This window comes from Condylura cristata, unplaced genomic scaffold (assembly GCF_000260355.1).
Source record: "Condylura cristata isolate star-nosed mole 26May11 unplaced genomic scaffold, ConCri1.0 scaffold00011, whole genome shotgun sequence".
Classification (NCBI taxonomy): Eukaryota; Metazoa; Chordata; class Mammalia; order Eulipotyphla; family Talpidae; genus Condylura; species Condylura cristata.
Window position 1 is genome coordinate 54561881 of NW_004567112.1, and position 26367 is coordinate 54588247.

At 39.8% G+C, this 26367-nt stretch overlaps 1 protein-coding gene across 1 annotated transcript in view; it reads left to right on the top strand.

Moving 5' to 3' along the window:
* STAMBPL1 (STAM binding protein-like 1) overlaps positions 1 to 25636 on the top strand; it is a 49023-nt gene extending 23387 nt beyond the window's left edge. The window contains exons 2-11 of the mRNA XM_004680901.2: positions 4691 to 4751; positions 9758 to 9975; positions 11810 to 11885; positions 13235 to 13330; positions 17075 to 17432; positions 18713 to 18837; positions 21287 to 21424; positions 23391 to 23503; positions 24582 to 24681; positions 25263 to 25636. Coding sequence (XP_004680958.1) covers positions 4722 to 4751; positions 9758 to 9975; positions 11810 to 11885; positions 13235 to 13330; positions 17075 to 17432; positions 18713 to 18837; positions 21287 to 21424; positions 23391 to 23503; positions 24582 to 24681; positions 25263 to 25319 — 1311 coding nt within the window. The 5' untranslated portion in view covers positions 4691 to 4721 and the 3' untranslated portion in view covers positions 25320 to 25636. The remainder of the gene's footprint in view (positions 1 to 4690; positions 4752 to 9757; positions 9976 to 11809; positions 11886 to 13234; positions 13331 to 17074; positions 17433 to 18712; positions 18838 to 21286; positions 21425 to 23390; positions 23504 to 24581; positions 24682 to 25262) is intronic.
* Positions 25637 to 26367: the final 731 nt, after the last annotated feature.

Below are 26367 nucleotides of genomic sequence, written 5' to 3' on the forward strand. Positions count from 1 at the left end.
GGGTGTAAAGATCATGTTCCTTCCCATTCAAAGGGCAGGACACAGGCTTTGATAACAGTCTCCCTGTTCACACCCCACGGCCAGAACTTGGTGACAGGGATACATCTAACCCCCTGGGAAGCCTAGAAAAATGTCAGTTTTCCCTTGATGGCCATGTATTAACCAGAATTTTCTTCAGTATTAGAATAAATTCTAATGCTCCTCCATGTTCATGGCAACTTTCAGCCTAAGTGCCCATCAACAGGCCAGTGGGTAAAGGAGATGCGCCAGATTAAACACAATGGAATACTAAGCTATAAAAAAGGTGAAGTTCTGACATTGGTAACCACATGGTTAGACCTAAGGCATATATGCTTAGTGAAATAAGTCAGATGAAGAAAGACAAACACTGTGTGATATTACTCATGTGGTAGATAGAGAAACCAAACAAACAAATGAACTAAATAAAACAAAACCTTCTAGATGATAAGAACAAAATGGTGGTTACCAGAAGGGTAAAAAGCAGGAGGGTGGTAAGTCAAGTTTAAGGGGTCAGTTGTATATGAAGAACAGAATTGAACTTTTGGAGCTGAACTTAATATATATGGATGTTAATTTATAGTGCTGCATACCTAAACCTGTATATTATAATGTATTATTAGCTCCATTTAAAAAGCCCTCCCTGGTGGCGCAGCAGATTAAAGCACAGCACTGAGAAGCTAAAGCCACTTCAGCCTGAGTTTCATCCCCGCCCCTGCTCAGGTGACCCACAGGGCCCGGCAGACCTCTCCTGACCCGCCCGCTGCTCCCCTCAGCAATGTACCTCGTCAGTCGGCCTGTTCTGCTCTCCACTTTTTCTCTGGTGAAGCCTCTCACCACCCTGCACCTCTGGCCTGTACCGCAGTTCTGTATGCATAAGTAAATAAATCTTTAAAAAAAAAAAAAAAAAAAGAATGGGTATTTTAGAATATATAGCATCCTGCTTATTTGCTCTGTGGCCTGAAGTTCTGAGTGAAGTAAGGCACCTCTTTCTGTATTTCAGGAAGCTCCTAGGAGCACAAATGGAAGGTGATAATTGATAGTTATTTTTCCCTCCTGTAAATTCTTACAAACTCTGATAATTCTGGTTAGATTGAAGTAGCATGTTGAGTTTTTGTTTTGTTTGTTTACATAGTTGATCTTTGTTCTTTGTTCTTTGAACCCCTTTGCACTCTTAAAGATCACTAAGGACATTAAAAAGCTTTTGTGTGTGAGCTATATGTTTATATTTACTACATTAAAATTTAAAACAGACATTTATAAGAATATGCAAGTAAGCATTCCATTAATGTGTACCCTCTGGAAATCTCCTCTATGCAACATGTGAGATTGATGGCTAAAAGGCTAACAAAGCCTTAGTAATATTATGAAACTAAGATTTGCCATGCAGACCCATTGTATGGATCTTGAGGATCCCATATTATGCCTTGACAGCTATTGAGCTGGAGAACAGAACCTGTTTATGTTGACTTTGGCAGTTGTTTCTTTTCAACTCTAAGTGCTATTACTGAGATTAACAGATAAAGGAATTAAAACTGGACTACTGCCACTGAGTAGTGTATGGGCCAAAAGAATAAGTTACCTACTGATATATAAACTTCTGTCATCATCTTAGATTTGAAAGAAGTTGATTTCTATTTCTGAATTATAAATAAAGTTCTGTTTAGAAGTAGATAGTTGGGCCTTCCCTGGTGGCACAGTAGGTTAAAGCACAGCACTGCAAATGAGCAGCAGCCCCCTCAGTGCAAGTTCGATCCCCAGCCCTGGAGGTTCAATCCACATGGCCTGGCAGAACTCTCCTGTTTTGCCCGCTGCTCCCCTCAGCAGTGTACTTTGTCAGTCTGCCTGTTCTGCTCCCCACTCTGTCTCTGGTGAATCCCCTCACTCCCCCACTCACAACTCTGGCCTACACCCCAGTTCTTGTATTATAAATAAATAAACCTTTAAAAAAATAGAAGATAGTGATGGGCTTTCATCTGCAGCAATTTTATACAATCTGGTGTTTGAATTAATTGGACTATACATTTTGAAGCTCCTGCTCACATGTGTCATCCTTTTGGGCATGTTTACCATTGCTTTTGGCCATCCGGGCCTGAATCCACCTTTTCTCAGCACCCAGCACAACCTCCCATGGAGGTGTAAAGTGCTAAATTTTTGAGTATTCAACCACGTTGCAGCAGGTGATGGGCACACTGTGCAGGCTGCCAGTTAGACATCTCCACTGAATTTCCAGGGCAGCAGCTGGTGGTGGTGGTGCAAGCTGTGGCCTCGCCTGTCAGGCCTGTGCAGCTGTGATTTGAGGTGATGCTACTGGTTCTGTAACCACCAGACCTCATTTTCCTGACCTTTCTGCAGCTGAAATCTTGATGGGCACAGTCTCAAAGGCAGTCTCAAAGTTTTGTTTGAAAACCCCATAGGCCAGAGTCACCCGGGCAACATCCTTAACGGTCATTGCCAGTTAGTGGGCTTCAAATGGATGGGTTCAGAATCCTTTGTGGCTGAGTGCCTGGAGTCTGCTTTTGAAATAATTCATATGATTTTTTGGTACAGTAAACATTAAGAACTGCTGTTCTTATGTTTCCAATTTTTAAAATCATTTGTTTTTCTTTTTTTTTTTAAGATTTATTTATTTATGCATACAGAACTGCGGTACAGGCTAGAGGTGTAGGGGCAGTGAGAGGATTCACCAGAGACAGAGTGGGGAGCAGAACAGGCGGATTGACGAGTACACTGCTGAGGCGAGCAGCGGGGCGGGTCAGGAGAGGTCTGCCGCACCATGTGGATCACCTTCAGGGTGGGGATTGAACTCACACTGAAATGACTGTGGCTAGCTTGCAGTGCTGTGTCCCAACCTATTGCACCACCAGGGAGGGCCCTAAAATAATTTGTTCTCTGTTTAAGGATCTGAGCAAATTCTAAAATAAATAATTTTAGATTTATGACACCCTTGTCAGTGACTTGCTAGTGTTTCCTTATCTCCATTTTTTCCTATTTTGCCTGAAATTTTCCATAAGCTTTTTTGTTTTATTTATTTTTTATCTTCTTTTTCTTCTTAATTTCTCCTCACTGAGAAGTGGATATTCCTGAAATGGGGCTGCCAATATTCAGTATACCAGAATTAGTTTGGGTTTTAAACTATAACTGTGGCTTTCTCCAGGTCATTTTCTTTGGCGTTTCTACAATCTGCAAGTTTAGGTCTTAATGTTTAATCCAGGGATCAGTTGGAGGATGAAAGGAAAGCCTAGACATGACATGTGACTTTTCAAGAAGGGTTTTTCACCCATAAATTTGGGCCAGAAAATAGCATGGAAGGGGTGAATGATCTCTTTCTGATATTTCCAGAGTCACAGGATCTTAGAACTTGAAAGAATAAGCTTAACTTCTTCATTTCATAAATGAGCAATAAAGGAGATGATGTCCAGTGTTATATAAGTGATTAGTGGAATATGGAGGCCAGTGTAAATGTAGAAGAAGTGGAAATGGGGATACGGAGCTTGACTTATATTGGCATGTAAAGGAAGGAGGTCATTCATTGAATGGCTATTTGAACTTGAGCACATAATCTTAATGTCTCTAGTTCTCAGTATCCTCCAGTATAAAACAAAAATTCTACTAAAAGCTAACATTTATATAATATTGACTACTGCTAGGAACTTTTCTGAGCACTTTGTTTACTAACTCATTTAATCCACCCCACAACTATATGACATGGGTACTGTTATTTCTCTTCACTACTCAGAAAGATATTGTCACTTACATGCAGTGATAGAGCTAGTGCATTCGTTTTTTATCACTGCTTTACAAATGACCATGTCTCATGGCTTAAGACAACATGCATTTATGATTTCAAAGTTCAGTGGCTCATGGACACAGAATACCTTTGTTCAGGGTCTTACAAAGCAGCAGTGATGTGTTGCCAAAAGTATCATCTCAGACTTGAAGGACTCTTCCAACCTCATGTGACTATGGGCAGAATTCATTTTTCTCCCATTATGGAACTATGGTCTCTAAGTCTTCTAAGCTAGCAGGAGAGTGTCCGCTTTGAAGATCTCAACTGATTAATTAAGCTCACCCAGAATAACCTCCCTCTTTATTAATTTATATCAACTAGTCAGAAGCCTTAATACATCTATAAAATCTACTCATCCTTACCACATGATGTAACACATGGGAATAATATCTATGTTCTCGGCTACATTCTACTGATTAGAAGCCAATCAACCTCTAAAAGGAGGAGGTGACAGATCCATGGATACCAAGGGGAAGAACCATCTTAGAATTTTGCCTTCCACAGATAATAAGTTTTACTTTAAGCCCAGACTGACTCCAGGGCTAAGGGTCTGTGACCCCAGGGCCAAACTTCTTTGTTTTTTCTTTCAGGTTTTTTCAAAACCTGACGTAAAGTTCTAAGTAAGATAACACCTAGCAGACACATATTGGGCTTCGAAAACTATTCCCTTCATATCTTCATATTTAAAGGTCTTTTAAAGAAACTATATCCACCTGCAGCCTTTGTGCTCATGAAGAGATTTCCAGCAGCTTGCTTTAAAACCTCAGATTATATAACTTACTTCAACTCATAGTTTTCTGAGGCAGAAAGAACCCTAGGGATTGGGATTTGAGAATTGAGTTCTCAAAATAATCTTAATTTTGCTTTTTGTCTTTAAAACAGATGAAGTGATTGAGGAAAAAGGCAGAACACCATGGACCAGCCATTTACTGTCAACTCTCTGGTAGGTAACACCAGCTGATCTTTTTTACATATGGCCGTTAGTTAAAACGCAAAAATGAAGAACAGAAACAGGCCAAATAATGAAATGAGTCACAGTTGCTTCAAGAAGCTTAGTTCTTGCAGTTTTTCAACCATCTGTGTGGTGTTTTCCTTGAAGGAAGTGACTAATGAAGTCATCTTCACTGGAATTAAAAATAATTTTTCCACAAAAGTGTGAATTTTTAATGTATCTAGCCAGATTCCAAGCATATAGTCCCTTAGTAGAGCACCAGAGAGGATTTCAAACTTTGCAGCAGGTACTTGTACTTCCGCCTCTTTGTGCCTCAGCGTCTTTACAGCCACAAATGCCTTAATGACCAAAAAAAAGCATTTTATGTTTCCTAGCTAGGTGTGTTTTAGGGGATTCTTGTATAACATGTTATTTACTTGATACTTGTTTTTTTCACTTTTTCTTCTTCATGGTCCAGTAAGATGCACTTTTTCTAGCTACATCTTAGAAGGAACAACATGCCACAGGGGAAATAAGAGCTACCTTGGAATCCCATGGGCTTATTCTGTGCCCCACATCAGTCTCTTGAGAGTGAACATAGGCATATGATTTTCTCATTTGTGCCTTATAACAATTGGAAGCAATATTTATAATATTCCCAGATATCTAAGGTTCCTGGACCTAATTTCAATGAAGGTGTGTGTACATGCATGCATGCCTGTAGACTTCTTCACACCACACACAACTAGAAGGGTATCTGAGAAGTCAGTTCAGCTCAATTCAGACACTGTCTACACAGAAATGGCATTAGATTCTGTAGGCAAAGGGCTCACTTTTCTCTTCGAGACTGCTCTTCCTTCAAAAGCTGGTAACTAACCCCTCATCAACTGACTACAGACTGGAGGGCCCCCCAAACTCCTGCTCAGATTTCAGGTACCCTTCATGAGCTCAGATTATCACCTGCGTTTCTGACTAACTGGCTATAGGTCACAGAGTCCCAGCACAACCTCCTCAGATTCAATTAATTTACTAGAGCAGGTCACAGAATTAAGGGAAGTAGTGACTCACTGGATCACTGGTTTATTTTAAAGAAAATAACTTGGGAACAGCCATTTGGAGGAAATGTAAAAGAAAGAATACCTTTCTCTCCAAATCTTCTCTGAGTATCAGCCCTGGACTTCTTAGAAGACCCTTCCTCTTGGATCTTTATAAAGGCTTCATTAAAAAATGTGATTAATGGGCCCTCCCTGGTGCCGCAGCGGGTTAAAGCACAGCACTGAGAAGCTAAAGCCACTTCCACATGAGTTCGATTCCCGCCTGCCCCCGAGGAGACCACATGGCGTGGCAGACCTCTCCTGACCCGCCCGCTGCTCCCCTCAGCAGTGTACCTCGTTGATCTGCCTGTTCTGCTCCCCACTCTGTCTCTGGTGAAGCCTCTCACCGCCCCTGAGCCTCTGGCCTGACCCCAGTTCTGTATGCACAAATAAATAAATATTAAAAAAAAAGATGTGATTAATGAACTTATCAACCATTAGCTATTGATTCAAAGACCACTACCTCTCAGCAGCTTGGGAATGGGACTGGAAATTCCAACTAATCATGTGGTTGGTTCTCTAAGCAATTAACCCCCATCTTTAGTTGCCTTCTCACTAATGCAACAAGAAATACTGTTATCATTCTCAGCAATCAGAAAATTCTGGAACTTTTGGGTGCTGTGAGCCAGGAACTGTGGGTGAAAGTCATCCGAACGATGCCACAAATGTATTTCTCATAAATCACCATAATGTGCTAGGCTCACATGCTGACTTGAGAGGAAATAGACTTCATTGCCATGGCTGTCCCAGGTGACTCTCTTTCATCCATTCACTGCAACCCTGTGAACTGTCCTGAGAGAGCAGTATGCTGAATACCCTGTACACACAAAGCCTTGCACTGAAGCTTGAAGAAAAAGAGGGTCTGCTTCTTGTTCTGAAATAGGTTAGGACTCACACGTCTCTCTCAACCAGAAAAGTCCCTCACAGATGCTTAGTTGCTTTCAGGGTGTATCTGAGTAGACTTACAGCAACTTGCTCACTTTCTAACCCTGTGTTGTCAGCTCAAGCCTGCCCCATTTCCATCTCTGCGGAGTAAAGATTAATCCTTATGGAGTACTTACGTGTTTTTTAGAACATTACATAGGAGTTGAAATTTTAGTAGGTTTACAGTGTAAAATAAACATGAAGGCTTTTGCATATGGAAGGTTGTGTTTTTCTCCAAGTCTCTCATCTGCAAATGTAACACTATGGATTGATGAAGACTTAAAGTTGTTTCCTAGTTTATGAATGAAATCAGTTTTAAATCTGGGTAAGCTGGGACCTCGGTAAAGGAAAACCAAACTTTATTTTAATCTTCAGGTTAAAAATAGTCTAGTTATAATCATGTTGCCCCCTTTTCTCACTTTCTCCTTTATTTGATACATTTATTGAGTATCATCTGACTTGGAGAGATTAATAGGAAGTGATTCTGTTTCCTCAAAAGGAGTCCACATGCAAGTGAAGCCACTGGTATGCAAATAATTACAATGCAATGTGGAGTTCATAGCAATAAAATACAGACAGATTTATTTTATACATAGAAGAGACTGGCAATTTTGACGTTGCCTTAACTGGCATGATTTTTTCCGGTTATTTTCTGGGATCATCGAAACATTGTCTGAAATGAGCAAGTCAAAGTTTAGAAGAGTAGTAAAACACAGGTGGGGGAGAAGGAAGCAGGCTCTCATCTAAGATAAAGTCACTCAGGAATGGCCTGCACATGGATGCTGTCACCTCTCTGGTCTCAGAATGCTGAGCCAAGTGAAAATAGATTCAAGGTGTCAGGTAAGGATTAAAATGAAGTGCGCTCGTCCTGATTATCACTTGGACTTGGAGAATGTGGGAGTCAGTATATCTTATCTCTCCTGCTCTAAATTGAATTGGCTTAAACATCCACTAACAGAGACATGGCTAGGGATCTTAGGGCAGGGCCGGCCAGGTCATGGGAGTTTTTGTGGGGTAAAAGAAAGCAAAAGAGCAATGTCCACATTGCTCTAGGCCAGGTCGAAAGAGTAATAGAAGGTGAACAAGGCATGACCTACTTCTGATTTAGTGGGACCTTGAGCTTCAAGTTTCTGACTCTCTGGTTCTATATTAAAATTTTAGAAACAAGAATCATCCCAGGTCCCAAGGGCTCTATCTGCTATAAAATTAATACCAAAGTAGAGCAGCTGGCCTTGAAAAAACTGCATATTACTACACCCACCCCTGAAGGTTGGCTCATTAATTCATGGCCAGAATAAATTGATTTCATTTTTAGCTCTCTACCAACCTTAATCAAATGCTCTGTCCACACAGTAGTCAGACTTGCTACTTATCCTAGAATGAAGAAGGTGACTGGAGAAGCTAAATTTGCTCTGGGCTGACTCCTTTTTTGGACCATTATAGAAGGATACAGTGGCCTAAAGCAGTGCTTCTCAAGTTGTACCTGTCTTAAGTGCCTGGAGAATCACCTAACCATATCAGTTCTCCTAACTCAGGTTAGGTATTTGCTTTTATTTTTTTCTGTTTTTTTTCTTTTTTGGGCATTTTCACATTCATAACATGAACATACCTTTGAGATGCAAAGGTTTTCAATTATTTTGTTATTTATTGTCTCACATCATGGTTTGTTTTTGGACAATATTCAAATCCATCCCCAAACCAAAAGCCCAGGCTTCATAAGCAAGTTCTACCAAACGTTCAAAGATGAACTAATGCCTTTCCTCCAAACACTCAAAAAATTGTGAAAGGAGAATTACTACAATTTCACAAAACAATCTCACAACACCAAAGCCAAACAAAGACAACCCAAACAGAAAACCATAAGCCAATTTCTCTAAATCTTCAATAAAATCTTACCAAACTGAACCCAACAATGCAGCAAAAGGATTATATGTCATGACCAAATGGGATTTATCCCAGAGACAAGAGGATGATTCAACATTCAGAAATCCATTAATGTAATTCATCACATCAACAAAAAGAAAAAGGCTATGTGATGATATCAGTAGACACCAAGAAAGCACTTGATAAAGTCCAACATTCATTTATGATGAAGGCCCTCGAATAACATGGGCTAAAGGAGTGTATCTTTGGGGTGGCGGGGCATGGAAGAGACATGTAGTGTCAAGAAACGCAGAGATATTTGGAAGAGACACTTGGGGAGGCTGACGATGACAGCCTCCTAGAATTATAATTTGATTTACTCCTTTCCTTTCAGACTTGTCTGGCCCCTTGTGCCCATTTCCAATGGGTCCCCACCAGAGGGTGCCTCAGATTGTGGCAAGCTTTTGGGATTCAGTAGGCCCACTTTGGGCCAGCCCTGTTTAGCTGGGCATTTACCCAGGAGCAGATAGGTAACTTCGAATGTTTCACTGGAAAACTATATCCATTCTCTTCTTCCCTCTCTATGTACAGTCATTGTATTAATCATCTTTCACACCAAGGATATGCTTTGCTTTCATGTGGTGAATGGAAGAATCCTTTTGGAGTATCCAAGTTTGAGTGCCCCAGGGTGCCCCTTTGTCTGCCGACTAACAGATATACTCAGGAATAGAGTTGAATCCTTACAGTAACTTTAAATCAAAGCTGCGTCAGAGACCCTTCAGAGGAGGATGGCGGGAGTCCTGCCTTTGTAGCCATCCATCTCTTTGCCTGATTCCCTTGACCCAGGGTGGAAACGGGAGCATATAAAGTTACTTAAAATGAGTTAAAACATTTGTATACTCAGACACTGCCACATAATTGTAGCTGAAACTTAAAAGAGCTCTACCCTAGTAAAAATAAATGTTTACCTTGGAGATGTAGGTTTGGATACATAGATCATATATTTAAGCAAAAATATTTCACTTTAAGTTACCAGTAAATTATGCAATGATTTCTGTAGGTATTCATGCTGAATATAGTACAGAATATGCATCTATAATATCAACCATATTCAGAAACTCAAATTTTTCTCTGCAGAAAAAGTTAGCTGCTATGCCTGACCACACGGATGTCTCCCTCAGTCCAGAAGAGCGAGTCCGTGCTCTGAGCAAGCTGGGTTGTAATATTAGCATCAATGAAGATATCACACCACGCCGCTATTTTCGATCTGGAGTAGAAATGGAGAGGATGGCATGTGTGTATTTAGAAGAAGGAAACTTGGAAAATGCCTTTGTTCTTTACAATAAATTTATAACGTAAGTCTTGTTTTGGAGACCTCTGAAATGAGAATACTGGAAAAATATTTACACAGTATGCTGAGACAATTTGAAGGAGAAAAGTGTTTCATATTCAGAACAATTTTACAATTTCCAGAAGCATGAATTTTTTTTTTCTTTTAAAGATTTATTTATTTATTCATACAGAACCGGAGTACCAGCCAGAGTTGCAAGGGTGGTGAAAGACTTTACAGAGACAGAGCAGGGTGCAAAACAGGCAGATCTATGAAGTACACTGCTGAGGGGAGCACTTGGCAGGCCAGGAGAGGTCTGCCACGCCATGTGGATCACCTCTGGGGCCAGGGATCGAACTCGCACTGAGGTGTCTGTGGTTACCTTGCAGTGCTGGTTCTACCCCATTGTGCCACCAGAGAGGGCCCTGAAATGTTTTTAAATTACCAAGCAATGTACTTAAAGGCACCCCCACAACCCCTTTGAGTTTTAGGGATGGGAAGAAGATCAGTAGTAGGGTGGAGAGCAGGCTATTGGACCCCCACTCAGCAGGCTTACACCATAAACTACAGGTCTCTTTCTTTAACACTCCAACAGATAAAGCATCTCATTTATGCTACCTCCCTGTACAGAAATGTCAGTTTTATCAGGGCAGGAGTCACATTGCAGCTCCAACTGATAATATCTGGTACATCCATTAGCATTTTCAAAATTCAATTTGAAAAACTGAGTGGCCCCTTCCTGGTGGCACAGCTGATTAAAGCACAGCATTAAGAAGCTAAAGCCACTTCCTCATGAGTTTGATCCCCGCCCACCCGAGAGGTGACCACATGGCGCTGCAGACCTCTCCTGGCCCGCCCGCTGCTCCCCTCAGCAGTGTACTTCGTCCATCTGCCTGTTCTGCTCCCCATTCTGTCTCTGGTGAAACCTCTCGCCGCCCCTGAACCTCTGGCCTGTACCCCAGTTCTGTATGCACAAATAAATACATCTTTAAAAAAAAAGAAAAACTGTGAGTGGAGGATAAATTGACAATAAGGAAGGAACCTGATTCAGAGATGGAATAGTGCCATCAGTTTCACAGTATAGTTAGTGGTTCTTTTAAAAGGAAACTTACTTAGCAGTATATTAGTGTGGTGTGTATAAGAACTTCCAAAATGTTGAGTGGAGGTGGCATCTCAAAACAGCCACATGAAGATGTATTTTGCGTGGCTAACTATTTGTTAACAAGATACCCTAGTTTAAGCAGTAGCGGAAACGGGACTTGGAATTTCCACACCAGTTTCCTAGCTTAATGGTTAGGGCTTTCTCCTGTTTCCAATAATTATTTACTTAGAAGCCAGTCCCTTATTCTGGTTTTAATTGGAAGTCATTTTCTTTTCATTGAAAATAGTTTCATTAGTTCAATTGGGGATTTCACTGGAGAACATTTGAGAAGTTGAAAAGATAGACTGTTTAAAAAACTGTATTCCATGTCTACCACAAGTGAAATTAACAGCGATTTACAGTGCCATACAAATTGGGCTCTGCATTTTATTCAAGACAATTAACTTCTTGCAATTTAGGCAATTAAGTTAAGCTACAAGAACCTGGCAAGCACGAGAGCCATGTGGTCTCTTTAGAGAGCTTGTTGAACTTAACCCTCTTAATCTCAGTGCTTAGTTTGATTAGTTTGCTGGGCCTTACCACTCAGCAAAGCCAGACTCATGCCAGCCTTTAACAGGCAGGAAAGAATACTGGTTAAATAAAAAATGATAAAACATGTCATTTTTGAAAAGTGTCTCATTCTCACTTTAGAAATCATCATGGAACTTTTATTTTTCTAGTCAGACAGTGCTGAAAACATGTTTTTTTCTTTCTGCAGCTTATTTGTAGAAAAGCTCCCCAGCCATCGAGACTATCAGCAATGTGAGGTACCAGAAAAGCAGGATATTATGAAGGTATTGGGGGGGGTGATATTCCCCTGAGGAACCAAGTACTTTTGTTTTTTGTATTATACTAGCCTAATAGGTTAATAAAGTATTTAGTGTGTGGACTGAAATGGGCACAAGAAAAGGGACATGGCTGAAATGTTTTATTAATCATCTATCAGCTGCATCTTATATCTTCAAATGTCTTTACCTGAAATTATCTCTTTAAATTACATTTTAAAATGTTTTTGATGTAACTGTCTTAAATAGTCTGGGTTGATCTTATATGAAGGAAGATGGATCAATGTGTACAGAACCCAATACAGCATGAAATTTTAAATAACTCTTGAAAAAAATTTTACCTGAGAAAAGGCTCTTCCATCACTATATCAGGCCAGAGCAGAACTGTTTGCAGAACTCAGATTTTGTCAAGTGGCCATCCTACTTCCTTAATTACTATACACCTACCATTGTGCCTTTATATAGCATTTCCACATAATTTTCTTATTCATTGAACCTCAGAGAATGCTGTATGAAGTCCAAAGGTATGAGGCTGCCAAGTAAATCTTCTTTTTGAATTATTCTTTTTTCAACTTGTAGAAGAAAATTCTTTAAAAATATATACATTTTCTTGTTTATGCTTGTTGAGTAAGTGGGTGTATGGGTGAATATATGTGTGGGTGGGTGGAGGGAGGGAGGGGTGGACAGATGATAATGGATTAAAAGATTGAATGTTTAGTGGTACAGTCTATCTAGAGTGAGAAGACTTGAATCCTGGTCCTAAATGGACCATTAGCTAGCAGGTTCTCCCTAGGCCTAAAAAAGGTGTAGATTGGTACTTACATTTCCACCCACAATAGCAGATTTCCTAGAGTTTCCTACTAATAGAATTCCTGGGGAAGCTGTTTGAGATTCAGTTTCCCCCATTCTTTCACTAAGCATATTGATTCAAAGTATCTGGGATTTGGCCTGGGAATCTATATTTTTTATAGCTGTCCTTTATACTTTGTCCAGTCTAGGAATCTGTACATGCCATGCTCTCTGATCTGCCTTCAGATTGTGATGACCCATTTCTTATGTACTGTGGAACGTGCAGTTAGTAACTCATTACCGAAAAATGGGGCACGTGCCTAAACAAAATGCTTCTCTTACCAGTGAAGTCAATAAAGGTCACAAAAAGGTGGTTCTTTGCTCTCCCTACTAAGGAATTATATCTTGGAGCCCTAGAAAAGTGAGTTTTATTTTTCCACCATCACCTTTCATTACTCATGTCTTAACTTCTAACATACAAACCAGCTGTTTTTCTTTCTCAGCTGATGATTTGAAAGACTTTACTGAAAACCCCACTAACCAGTATGTAAATATATTTTTTTTAAAAGAAACTGAAGGAGATTGCATTCCCAAGAACAGATGAACTGAAAAAGGACCTTTTAAAGAAATATGACATAGAATACCAAGAATATTTGCAAAGCAAAGTAAGTTCAACTGGTATATTTATTTCATGACTATTTTCTATGCAAATATTGTTTGATTTCATTTTCATATGATGAGCTTTTCAAATGTCAGATGCATTGAAATTAAAAATTAAAGATCTGGCCATAAAAAAAAAATAAAAAGTTCATGTTGCTATCCAGGTGAAGCATTTGCAACAAAGGTGTGGTATTTTTATTTCCCTACAGCATCTAATAAAGTGATAGCTTAGAAAGTTCCTGCAGTTATTTAGATAGAGAATATCTATCTCTATCACTTGTCAGTGTAACCTTGAGTCCTTGGGCAGTCCTTTGCCAATGAACAAAAGCAATAGGAAGCACGGAGAGCAGTAGATGGTTTCTGATGTACCTAAGTATGTCCGCCTTGAAAATGTAAATTAGATTCTTAAGTATTTCAAGTTAATATTACATTAAGGTGGAAGAATAGCTAATCAGATGAGACAAATGTATCACCAAAGGGTGAGAGTTTCTGGACTGTTATTAAAAGAAGAGTGAAATAATTATAATGTCTCAGAGATAAAAATTGATCAGTCAGTCTATAGGATTCTTAAGTTCAAAACATGAATTCTTAATGTTGATGACAATGTGATAAAGATTGTTTTTCTTTATCTTCGGTTATATGCGTGTATGTTTATTTGCTCTATAAGTTTTCACCTTTACTGACTTGTTTAAGTTCAGTCTCACTAACTCTAAACATGGTTAGAAAACTCTGTTTTCCATTTACATAAGCTACAAGTCAGACTTGCTTTAGCTAAGTGGTAAAAAAGATATTGAAATATCAGAAGTTTTACCTAAAGTGTAAATATTGATTATTTGATTTGAACTCTGAAAGACAGAAATGACCTTGTCTGGGGGGCTCAGACAAAGAATAGCTAGGGAGGGCCTCCCTGATGGGGTTAAATCTCAGCATTATTGCTGCGGCCTCAGTCCTACCTCAGCCAAGGAGGTGACCACATGGCGCAGCAGACCTCTCCTGTCTCTCCTTCTGCTCCCCTCAGCAGTGTATTTCTGTCATCTGCCTGTTCCGCTCCCCACTCTCTGGTTAATCCTCTTACTGCCCCTACCCCCGTCTCCCCACCCCTGTGGTCTGCACCCCAGTTCTATATGCATAAATAAATAAATCTTTAAGAAAAGAAAAAAGAAAAAGAGTAGCTAGGGAGAGAAAGGCCCAGTGTGGTCTCCCTTCCCATTCAGTTATGTATGTGGTCATCCCCCTGAGGCCACCTCAGCCCTCAGCAGCTGCTGTGCCATCTGCCTTCAGTGACCTGTTCACAGTTCCAGTTTTTGACATGATGCCATCTCTAGGGGCACACAGTGGCAACCTTTATTTATGCCAGCAGGAGCTGAATAGACACACCATCTCTTGTTTCTGTTGAAACACCAGTATCATCTTGGACCTAGAAGTATAGACTCTCAAGTCCCACTCAAGCTTTGCCCTAGGCAAACATGTCCTGTGACAAGCCGGGGTGCCTTGTGTGTTTACCACAGTGCTGCTGAAAACTGGGTCCCCAACCCACCTCTCTTCAAAAGTCTTGTTTTCCTCAAAATCAATTGGGAAGTTTAATAAAAATTTCTATTCTCTGACCTAGTAATGCCTGGATATTTTTGTTACAAAAGTGAACTTTTTTTTTTTTGATAATGTTACTTTCACTTTTTGCCTTTTTAAACTTAAAATATATATATATTTGGCCCTCCCTGGTGGTGCAGCGGGTTAAAGCACAGCACTGAGAATCTAAAGCCACTTCTGCATGAGTTCTATCCCCGCCTGCCCCGGAGGTGACCACATGGCATGGCAGACCTCTCCTGACCCGCCCGCTGCTCCCCTCAGCAGTGTACTTCTGTGATCTGCCTGTTCTGTTCCCCACTCTGTCTCTGGTGAAGCCTCTCACCGCCCCTGAGCCTCTGGCCTGTACCCCCAGTTCTGTATGCACAAATAAGTAAATCTTAAAAAAAATATATAGATATATATATTTAGTACATCCATATGCACAATGGAATATTACTCAGCAATCAAAAATATAAAGTCATGCCTTTTGCCGCAACATGGATGGAGGTGGAAGGGATCATGCTTAGTGAAATAAGCCAGAAAGAAAAAGAAAAATACCAGATGGTTTTACTCATAGCAGGAGCATAAAGGATCGGGGGCAAAATAATAATAATAATAATAATAATAATAATAAACAACTATATACCAGAGATATTTTACAGGAGTGGAGTGGGGAATGGGATCAAAAATGGAGGGGGGAGTGCACGGGACTATGGTGATGGTCATGAGTGATTTGGTGATGGGAAGTCCATGGGCGTTACAATTGAGATGGAAAAAGGCACAAAAATGGTGTTAAAAAAAACTATTTTAGTACAAAAAGTGAAAAAAATATTCGTACATCATCTTCATTTTTGTACAATGCATGATTTCCCAGTGAAATTCCTACCGCCACTTCACCAGTGAACCATCACCGTAGTCCCTTGTGTTCTTCCCTCCCTTGTTCTGATCCTTCCCCCTCCTCCTCCCCTACAGAATGTCTCTGACCTATAGTTGCCTGATGATTTTGATTTTTTTTACTTTATTATAGTTACTTTTCTTTCTGGTTTCTCTTTGTTTTCTCTACTTCCTCCTATAAGTGACACCACTCGATATTTTTCTTTTTCATTCTGGTTTATTTTGCTGAGCAGAATCCCTTCCAGCCCCGTCCATGCTGCTTTTTAACCAAACTCCTGACTCATGATAGAGGTGATTGGGCCTCCCTTTGAGAATTATTTCATAGTGAATCCCTCTTCTCCACAAAATCCCAACAGTATGTGTTCTAGAGTTAAACGCAAATGCTTCAGGGCAGCACGGTGTGAGGCTTCCTGTGATGGTAGCTATGGAGGCCACAGCCATGTGGCTTGTGTGCGCTTAATCTGTGGCGAGCATGACTGAGAAAACGATGCGTCAGTGAAGGGCTTGTCTCTGTCTCCCATTTCCTTCTTTTCCCCTCTAGGCTAAACAAACTTTGTTTTTGTTTTTTTTTATATTCTGAGGAAAAAGCGCATCGTTAGGAAGAGCACATCTGAATTACTGACACCTGTGATAGCAAGCGTAAGCTGGCCTCAACCAAGACTTCCAGATGCTCTGGAGGCTGGACAGGCTGACCTTGCCCATATTCCCTTCTTCTCCCTTGAAACTCTGGATCATGGTCCCTGCCCTCTGCCAAAGGGCAAGACAGTGGTCTTTCAGACACAAGTCTGCTGCCTTCCTCAATTTGTTGACAAATTAAACCACCTTCCTTCTCTTCTAACTTAGTTTCCTTTTAATGGCTAAGATAACCAAGCATCAGAACTGAATTTCTAATTTTATTTCATTTTAACTGATTTAAATATAAATAAGCACTTGGCTAATGGCTACCCTATTGAACAGTGCAGTCTGGGGTGATAGAATCGCTTCTAAGTTGTTTTTTCCAGATGACCTGATTGGTCTGGTTGAGCCATGACCTCGGTTTTCTATTATTTAAAAGCATAGGGGAATAGAAGGGACTTGATTTTCATGCCTATCTCTGATCAAAATGAGTGAATTTAGAACTTCTGCCTTCATCACATTAGCATTTTTCCAGTGCTGTTTCCATTGTGATTCCCGGGGGACATGTTTCCATCTCCAGCTATATCTCTGAGAGAAAAGTAAAAGCATCTAATGCCAGTTTAATATTTGTGCCTGGGAAACTAACCTTTGATTCTGGCAATCACATTTTTTAGAACAAATATAAAGCTGAAATTCTCAAAAAAATGGAGCATCAGAGACTGATAGAGGCTGAGAGGAAGCGGATCGCCCAGATGCGCCAACAGCAGCTAGAATCAGAGCAGTTTCTGTTTTTTGAAGATCAACTGAAGAAGCAAGAATTAGCCCGGGGTCACATACCCAGCCAAGAAACCCCGGTGCAGTCAGAGCAGATTGACGAGAGTGCTTTGTCCTGCCTTTCCACACGCCAGAACAATTCCTTGCTGAATATACTTGGAGATCAACCTAATAAAAGTGATGCAACAGATCTGGCCAGCCACTCTCCTCCAGTCAACAGGGCCTTAAAGCCAGCTGCTACGCTAAGTGCTGTTCAGAGTAAGTGATGAAATGCATCCCTGCAAGACACTGAAGCTCCTCTAATGGACTTTTATTTCCATAACATTTAGGAGATCTCATTTCATTGTCCATTTGTGGTGTGAATGACATAGCCAGTTTTCCAACACCAGAGGTCCTTTACTCTCTGTAACCTAGAAAGTCAGATACCATAGAGCAGATGCTCTAAAAAACACTAGACTTTGTTTTGTCATGGTACAGAAATTTTAAAAGAGAAAAAAAATCCATTTTTTTTCTTTCATGTACTTTAGTCAGGAAACACATAAATCTTAAAGGTTAACTGTTATACCAGAAAGAAAAGATGTTGAGAAAATTGGTCATCCAGAACATTCCTGAGCAATTTACATTGAAATGTGTAGCACTACTCTGGCCCATACACAGAGGTATTCTTGTACACATAGACTGTTAACCTCCAAATGGATGATGTGTTTGTGCCAACAATTAGTGCTGCTTTAGTACCCTACATCAGTGCTGGCAAATTTCCAAAATTAAATGGAGACTTCTTCCTGCAGACATTATTAGATGGGGCTTGTGCTCTAATTGATTTTAAAAAATAAGGAGCCATTTTACATTCATTGTTAATTATTTCTGAAAACATATTGTCTTTAGTTAGTGATCACCAACATCATAAAGATTTAAGTAATATCATAAAGAATATTTATCTGGGCCCTCCCTGGTAGCATAGTGTGTTAAAGTGCAGCACTAGGAAGCTAGCAATAGCTGCATCAGTACGAGTTCAACCCCTGGCCAAGGAGGTGACCCACATGGCACAGCAGACTTCTCCTGTCTTGCCTGCTGCTCCCCTTGGCAGTGTACTTACTTTCCCTGTTCCCCACATTATCTCTGGTGAATCCTCTCACCACCCGTATACCTCTGGTTTGTACCTCAGTTCTATATGCATAAATAAATCTTAAAAAAAAAAGAATATTTATCTTATAGGATCTGAGCCTATGGATATTGCAGTATATTTGCTTTGTGCTAAAGAAAACACCTATACACATGTAAATAGTTGACCTAGAACACAAGGTTATACCTTCTCACCTATTCATAAAATAATTTACATGCAAAGAATAATTTTACATTCCTTCTCATCAGCATTTACCTTTATGTGTTTTAGGATAGCTTATCAAAAGTGGACCACCTGATAATTTCATATTTGATGTTGATATTGAACTGTAGCTGCTTGCCAAAAACAGCTTTGAAGAATGGGGGTTTGGGAGTAAGTTTTGTTTTTTAACCTTTTCTTCCTATATGTCTCTTAGATTTAGTAGTTGAAGGACTGCGATGTGTGGTTCTATCAAGAGACCTTTCCCATCGATTTTTGTTGCTTGCAGAGTCTAATACAGTGAGAGGAATAGAAACCTGTGGAATACTCTGTGGAAAACTGGTATGGTCTTCGTTTCACACCTTTCTTTAGGATTCTTACAACAGCACTGGCTTTCTTGTGCTAAGCAGAGCAGAATGAAAACATCCTAAAAGTTATAAATATTATTAAATTAACTTGACATAGGTTAATTTAATAAAGCTATTGTCATTATTAATAAAATAATCATCAGAAAAAATGTATTGTAAAATTTCAAAAGCTTGTTGTGAAGCATTAATCAGACCATAAGTGGTATTTGTTTAGAAAAGTGATGGATGACAAGTTTTGGAGTTTCCAAAACCAGGTTTTCTAAATCAAATTCCTGTTGCAATTTTTAGTTTCACATACATTTGTAGAATTAAGCCTGCTTTTTAACCTGTGAAGATAGCATCTTGCCTTCCTTTCTCAGAGACATGTGGAACAGAACTGAGATTTTGTTGAATTCTTTAGAGCAACGCAGTAGTTTCAACTAACTGAACTCTTACAGTACAGGTCATTTAACATGAAATATTTTATCAGAAATATGAAAGACAATGTCAAAATAGGAGCTTGAATGAAGCTGTATTTAAGTTCTTTTTTCAGCAGAAATGAATGGTGTTCTGTGGATGTGCCCTTTACTGTTGCTCTTGGGGATCAATTTGTATTTTTTGAGGCAGGGATATTGTAGCCCTAAATATTTAAATTAGGCACTATTGTTTAACTGACTACTGAATAATATGTTTTACGCAATACATGTTCTCCTACTGTATTCTACTGCTGCATCTTTACTTTCCTCCAAGACTGAGGAAGTGCAGATGACAAGCACAGGAGAATGATCCACCTTCAGGGGACAGTGGACTGTGGCTGCTTTTCCCCGAGACCTTATGTTGGACTTAGTTGGATTGATTGATTGGTTCCTTCATCAGAGAAACTTTCACTGATTACCTATATAAGCCAGACACTATGCTACACTTGGCATTCATTAGCCTACAGTAGCCACAGCTCTTGCCACAGGATGCTTATAAGAAGTTTATGAAGTCCCAAACTTGACTAATTATAAACGGGTTGGATGCTTTCAATGGAAATGTGGGGTGTCATAGGAATGTGTAATTGGCAAACTAACCTTGTCTGCAAGGATCAAGAAGGGTTTCCTTGAGAAGTGATGGACATGCTGGGCTGGAAGTATATACAAAGTTAGCTAAAATGGGCAGGGGGTGGGGTTGCAATTAAGGCTGAAGGAAGACAAGAGGGGAAATGGTGCCATGGAGGGCTGACAGCACCTCACAGCACAGGCATCTTCTACCTGAGGATTTGACCACCCTTCACAATCCTTCAACTTTTATCGTCGACCTGAGGGCTGCTTTTCCTTTCTCTTTATCTAATTGCAAATCCAAAACATAATCTTCCTTATGGAGCTTTTGGGGATTGAGTTCCTACCAATAGTAAAAATAAGTCCTACCTGGCTGTCCCTGGCGGTGCAGCCGGTTAAAGCACAGCACAAAGAAGCTTAAGCCACTTCTGCATGAGTTCGATCCCCGCCTGCCACGGAGGAGATCCACATGGCAAGGCAGACCTCTCCTGGCCCGGCCGCTGCTCCCCTCAGCAGTGTACTTCGTGGATTGTACTTCAGCCTGTTCTGTACCCCATTCTGTCTCTGGTGAATCCTCTCACCCTCTGCATCTCTGGTCTGTACCCCAGTTTCTGTACGAATAAATAAATCTTTTTTTTTTTTTTTTGAGATTTATTTGTGCATACAGAACTTGGGTACAGGCCAGAGGCTCAGGGGCAGTGAGAGGCTTCACCAGAGACAGAGTGGGGAACAGAACAGGCAGATCGACGAAGTACACTGCTGAGGGGAGCAGCGGGCGGGTCAGGAGAGGTCTGCCGTGCCATGTGGTCACCTCCGGGGCAGGCGGGAATCGAACTCATGCGAAGCAGCTTTAGATTCTCAATGCTGTGCTTTAACCCGCTGTGCCACCAGGGAGGGCCTAAATAAATAAATCTTTAAAAAAAAAAAAAAAAGTCCTACCAAATGTGTTCCTCCAATAGTAGAAGTAAGTCATAAGTGCAAAGCAAAATACACAGATTATAAATTTCTACAATTTCAAACAAGATCATAAAGTTCTACAGATGTCTTTACATCTTACAGTAACTACAGAAAATCATTTGACTAGAGTCTCCCTCTCCCCTGCTATTATTTTATACTGGTGTTTCCCTTGCAAAAGTGAGACATGAGCCAGCCTGGGATGCTGATTCCTAATTATGATCAATTCTCTAGTGTGAAAATGAGCTTCATGCTCCAGACAACAGCCAGAGTGTGGGCACATAATACATTTTCAAATTTGGGGCTCTTGAATTGCTTTTAAATTGTGGCAGGGCCAGGAGGCGATGGTATCAGTGGTGAGGCACTTACTACTCCTGCAGAAGAACTTTGTGGTCAGGTTCCGTGTTTCCTATCAGATATTTCTTATTCTTTATGCTACTTGTTTTTTAGACACATAATGAATTTACAATTACCCATGTCATCGTGCCAAAGCAGTCTGCGGGACCCGACTATTGTGACGTGGAGAACGTAGAGGAATTATTCAGCGTTCAGGATCAACACGGTCTCCTCACTCTGGGATGGATTCACGTATGTTTGATCTCTTGAGTCTCAGTTTATGCTTCTGTGTTGTGCTGTTTTTTCCTTGAGAAAATGTAGTTTCATTTCAATAGTTTATTTTTTAATTTTTCAAATGTAACAATGTCATCATATTCAAAGCATTTTCTTCATGCTAAGACCATAGCTAACTCTGTCAAATCTGGGTTTGGTGAGGGGTATATTGAGTTGTTTTCTACCACTGAAATTAAAAGTGAGAGAAACACTTAGAAATTAGGTGAATTGTTTTGATGATTTTTGGTAATCTAATGAGGCCTAGTCACACTCTCAATTGCTTTGACTAGATTATTAATATTCTTTTTCCCTATGCTGGGTCTCAGCCAGATAAGGAAAATTTCTGAAAACACTTATTTTCTCCAGTACTATTGAGGAATAATTGACATATTACTGAATAAGTAGGTTTAGCTCTCATCTCATATTGCTATAGCACAAGGAAAAACATTTTCCCCTGTTGCTATAGCAAAAGGAAAAACATTTTTCCCTGTGATTAAGAACTGTTTTCATGTACTCTCTCAGCAGCATGATCCCTTCCAGCTCCACCCATGTTGCTGCAAAAGGCATGCATTTATCTTTTTTGATTGCTGAGTAATATTCCATTGTGTACATGTACCACATCTTTTATCTTAAACTAGAAGTTTGCATCCTTTCATTTCCCTCCCCCTCCAGTTTCCCTCTCCCTCTTCTTCAAAATATCTCCTTTCAAATGGTGATTTTTGCATGTCAGGTAGGCACCACACTTCCCACTTTGCCTCCCCCACAGACATTACTGTATAAACCTCTTCTGAAAGTCCTAGCCCCAATTCTTCAGTCAAATGTCTAGGATTTGTTTGGTTTTAGTTTTGTCTGTTTCTTTGTTAGTTTCATTATTTTCCCACATACGCGATACCATCTGTTCAAGGGGGAAAGGAATTTTTAAATCTTGGATTTCTTCAGCAGGCCTTCAGTATGTGTAAAGACATGTAACTATTTCTGCTGATCAGTGACTTTTAATTAATATTACAACCCTAGCATAGCAGCAATAACAGCAGTCCTTTCTGTCTGTGTGCTAAGCACTGTTCTAGGAGCTTTTATGTGAATTGTCTCATCAAATTTTCATAAGCATCCCATGAAGGAAATGACTATTATCCCTATTTTACAACTGAGAGAATGGGTCTGAGGAAGTAACCTTCACAGCTGCACCCAGCTAGTGAGTAGTGAACTCAGGACCCAAACAATGCAAGCCAAGGACCTTGGTCTCATGATTAAGAGTCATGTTCCCTTTTCAAAGGTAATTACGACTTACCTCATTCATCTGGATACATGTATTTTTCATACTCAGGTATATACTTCTGAATCATCTCTCAAAAACACAAGTTTGTATATTGGTAAAACACCTGTCATATGCTTCTTTGAATATATAATCGCTTCTGTGTATTCACTAGTTTTGCAAGATGAGTACATTCTCAACAATTTGGAGTTCACGGTCTGTTTGCAGGGAGGTGATCAAAGGGCAACAGCAACATGTAAGACTTGTAGTAGAATCTTTCTTTTGTGTCAGTGATTTTGTGTGTACACATCTCTGGGTTTCCACTCCCAGCTGTGTGACCACAGATAAATTTAATTCCCTGAGCATCAGGTTGCTTACACACAAAATGGACATGATAATGTAAATATCCTCTGGATGACCAATGTGAGCAATGAATGAGAGTCTATTCCAAGCTTCTGGCAAATGAAATTCAGTCCTTCCCAATAAACAGAAAGTACATGACCCTTCCCAGGAACTTCTTCTGAAAGTCCTAATTCTTCCTGAGATGCAGGAAAGAATTATGTCAGGATGATGTTTTTAAAAATCATTATTTGATGACTGATGGTGAAAAAGCAAACCTGAGTTTTCTCAGAGAGTAGCCAGGCCTAGACTAACGCTCAGTGACCTAATAAGTGTGTCCTCTTCTTCCTGCAGACCCATCCCACTCAAACTGTGTTCTTATCCAGTGTGGATCTTCACACTCATTGTTCCTACCAGCTCATGTTGCCAGAGGCAGTTGCCATTGTTTGTTCGCCAAAGCATAATGAGTAAGTTTAGAATAACAGCTCCAAGAATAGTAAGTCCTCTGTGCCTGGGTGAATTAGTGGTGGGAATTTTAGGAGGACTACACCCGAGAAGAGAAAACAAACATGGAACAAAAGTGAATAATGATGTAATACACACACACACACATACACGTGTGTGTATATATATATAATTGTGTGTGTATTACATCATTATCAATATATATGTATATGTGTATATATATACACATATACATATATATGTATATATATATATTATGAAAAAAAAAAAGAGTAGTAACTACTGAGGGAGCCCAAGTGGCGCCAGCCAGCTCTCAAATACCTGCAGCTGGGGGCCAGTCCTTTTGCTTTGAAAGGTACTGCCTGTAGAATAGCTATTTCCTTCTCTCATTAGCTCATTAGCATAATCTTAAAGTGGATAAACTGAACATTATTTGAGTTTGCCATTCGAGATTTTAGCTTTAATGTGATATTTCCTTCTGTAGGATTTTCCAGCCTTAGCTTTTTTACCTCCCAAACCTTTCTAGGTTAAGGACACATTTTGTAGAGTGATTAGCAGGACAGGAGCCAGCAAATCTTATGTGGGAATCTTGGCCCCACACCAGTGGTGTGCCTGGCAGAATCCCTGACCTCTGTGACCCTTAGTTTCTTCATCCTGATGCCTGACGCCAATGATTAGGGTAAGGGCGAAACGAGATAATAGCAAGGGCTTGACAAAATGCTTGGAACTGGAGCCAGCTCTCCATATATGTCTGCTGTTATGGTAGACACTGTTAACAGGCTTAGGCAAATTAGAACTCTTCCACCTGTAATTTCCTCCCTTCCTCTGGGAGAAGCAACTCAGACAAGAGTTCAGCTGCCTCTTTCTCCTTCTAGTCCTGCAGGCACTTGGAAATAGCATTGTCCTTCCTTTTAGGTCCTTGCAAGCTGGTCATGGCAAGATAGGTGTAAAATGTCTCTGGAATTCCTAGCTTATGGTTTCTATGTCCATCCCATTTGAGGAATGCTGAGCTATTCAAATACAGCGTGAAGAAGTCAAAGCGATCCTTAGTTTGTGTGCCTTTTTTCACCCCAAATTTAGCACTGGCATCTTCAGACTCACCAATGCCGGCATGCTTGAGGTTTCTGCTTGTAAGAAGAAAGGCTTTCATCCACACACCAGGGACCCCCGACTGTTCAGTGTGAGTACAGAGCATTGCTTACTCTTTGTAGGCATTTATTTTTTCAACTTTTCTTCTTAAGGAGAGAAAGAGTAGCAGTAAGAGATAAAACACTGTACTGCTTAGTTTACAGATTTCTTATCTCAGGAATTTAATCTTTATACTTCTGATTTCTTCTTGCTATTAATTTATTTACAAGGGAATAGCAGTATTTCCATGGCAGAAATGATTATGCATCAAATTATCTTTCCACCATCTATGTGTCTATGAAATGTATCATAATTTAAATGAAAGCTATAATCATACTACTTGTTTAGCTTTGTATAGCCCAGAGGAAATTAAAATGTAATTAACTAGCTCTTTCTGACCTTGCTTTAACTTCAGAGAAATTTTATTTTGAAGTTAGAAGTCATTTGAAGTGAAAATTGCTTGGCAATTTCTGAGTATTTCCATAGTGGAAAATGAATAAACATTGTTGAATTTGCCCTAATTGGAAATATTTATAATATATATTTCTCATCTCTAAATGAGAAATTTCTACTCCTTCCCTAAAAATAATCATGTTAAACCGAATAATGTAAAAGCCATTTTTTTCCCTCTAGATATGCAAACATGTGTTGGTAAAAGACATAAAATTAATCGTGCTGGATCTGAGGTGATATGTTCTGAAGAGGACACCACTACCACCGGACACCTACCGATGGACATGTGGTTGCTGGATTTTCTTAAGATGCTTCCAGAAAGTGACTGATATTTTATATTTATACATTTTAGACCAGAAAGTTTGATATTTATTGCTATTGCACATTTTGAAGTTTTCTTTTTGGGTTGCTTTGTCTCAAAAGAGATCACAGTGGTGTTAACTCAGTACCTACTCATGTACCCAAATACTCTGACCAAATAATAAAGTGTGCTGCAAACAGTGTGCGTGCTGTTTAGAGGCCTCTGCACTTGTTTTCAGTTTTTAGATGTTTCATTGAATTTTGTTTATTTATTTTTGCTATTTCTGTACAATATAATTAATTCCAAACAAATAAATCTGAGTGCCCAGTGGTCTCCAGGATAGGCCATCTGTTTCTGTATCTTATGATCAAAGATGAGCAGTTTCTATGTGTGAGAGCAAGCATGAGTATAGATGGTAATGTGCAGCCTTTCACATTGTTATCAAGCCCCAGGATATGAGATTCATCAGTAGACACCTTAGTAAAGCAATGAACTTCTACTCGGGGATTAGGTGTCAGGGGGCAGACAATTCATTAACTTGATTTAGAGGACCAAGAGTAGGGACTCCTTGAGAGAGGAATAAATTTTATTTTTCAGGTAAAAATATAAAGCCTGTTGCTGTGCAAATCAACCAGAGGTGAAGGAGAAGAGATGAGGCCTGCAAATAACTGATCCCCCTAAGAATAAGTAAAATAATTTGGAAAGAGCACATGTAATTAGAAGTCATAATGTAATAAAAAGAAATAGGAAGAAAAACACACTTTAAGTAGGGTAACATAATTACAAACTAACTTATTTCGTAGGCTTGGGATTTTTTTTTCCAAAGATTTATTTATGTATGCATACAGAAATGGGGTCCAAGCCAGAGATGCAGGGGCGGTGAGATGATTCACCAGAGAGAGAGTAGGGAGCAAAACAGGCAGATCAACAAAGTACACTGCTGAGGGGAGCAGAAGCAACGGGTAGGTCAGGAGAGGTCTGCCG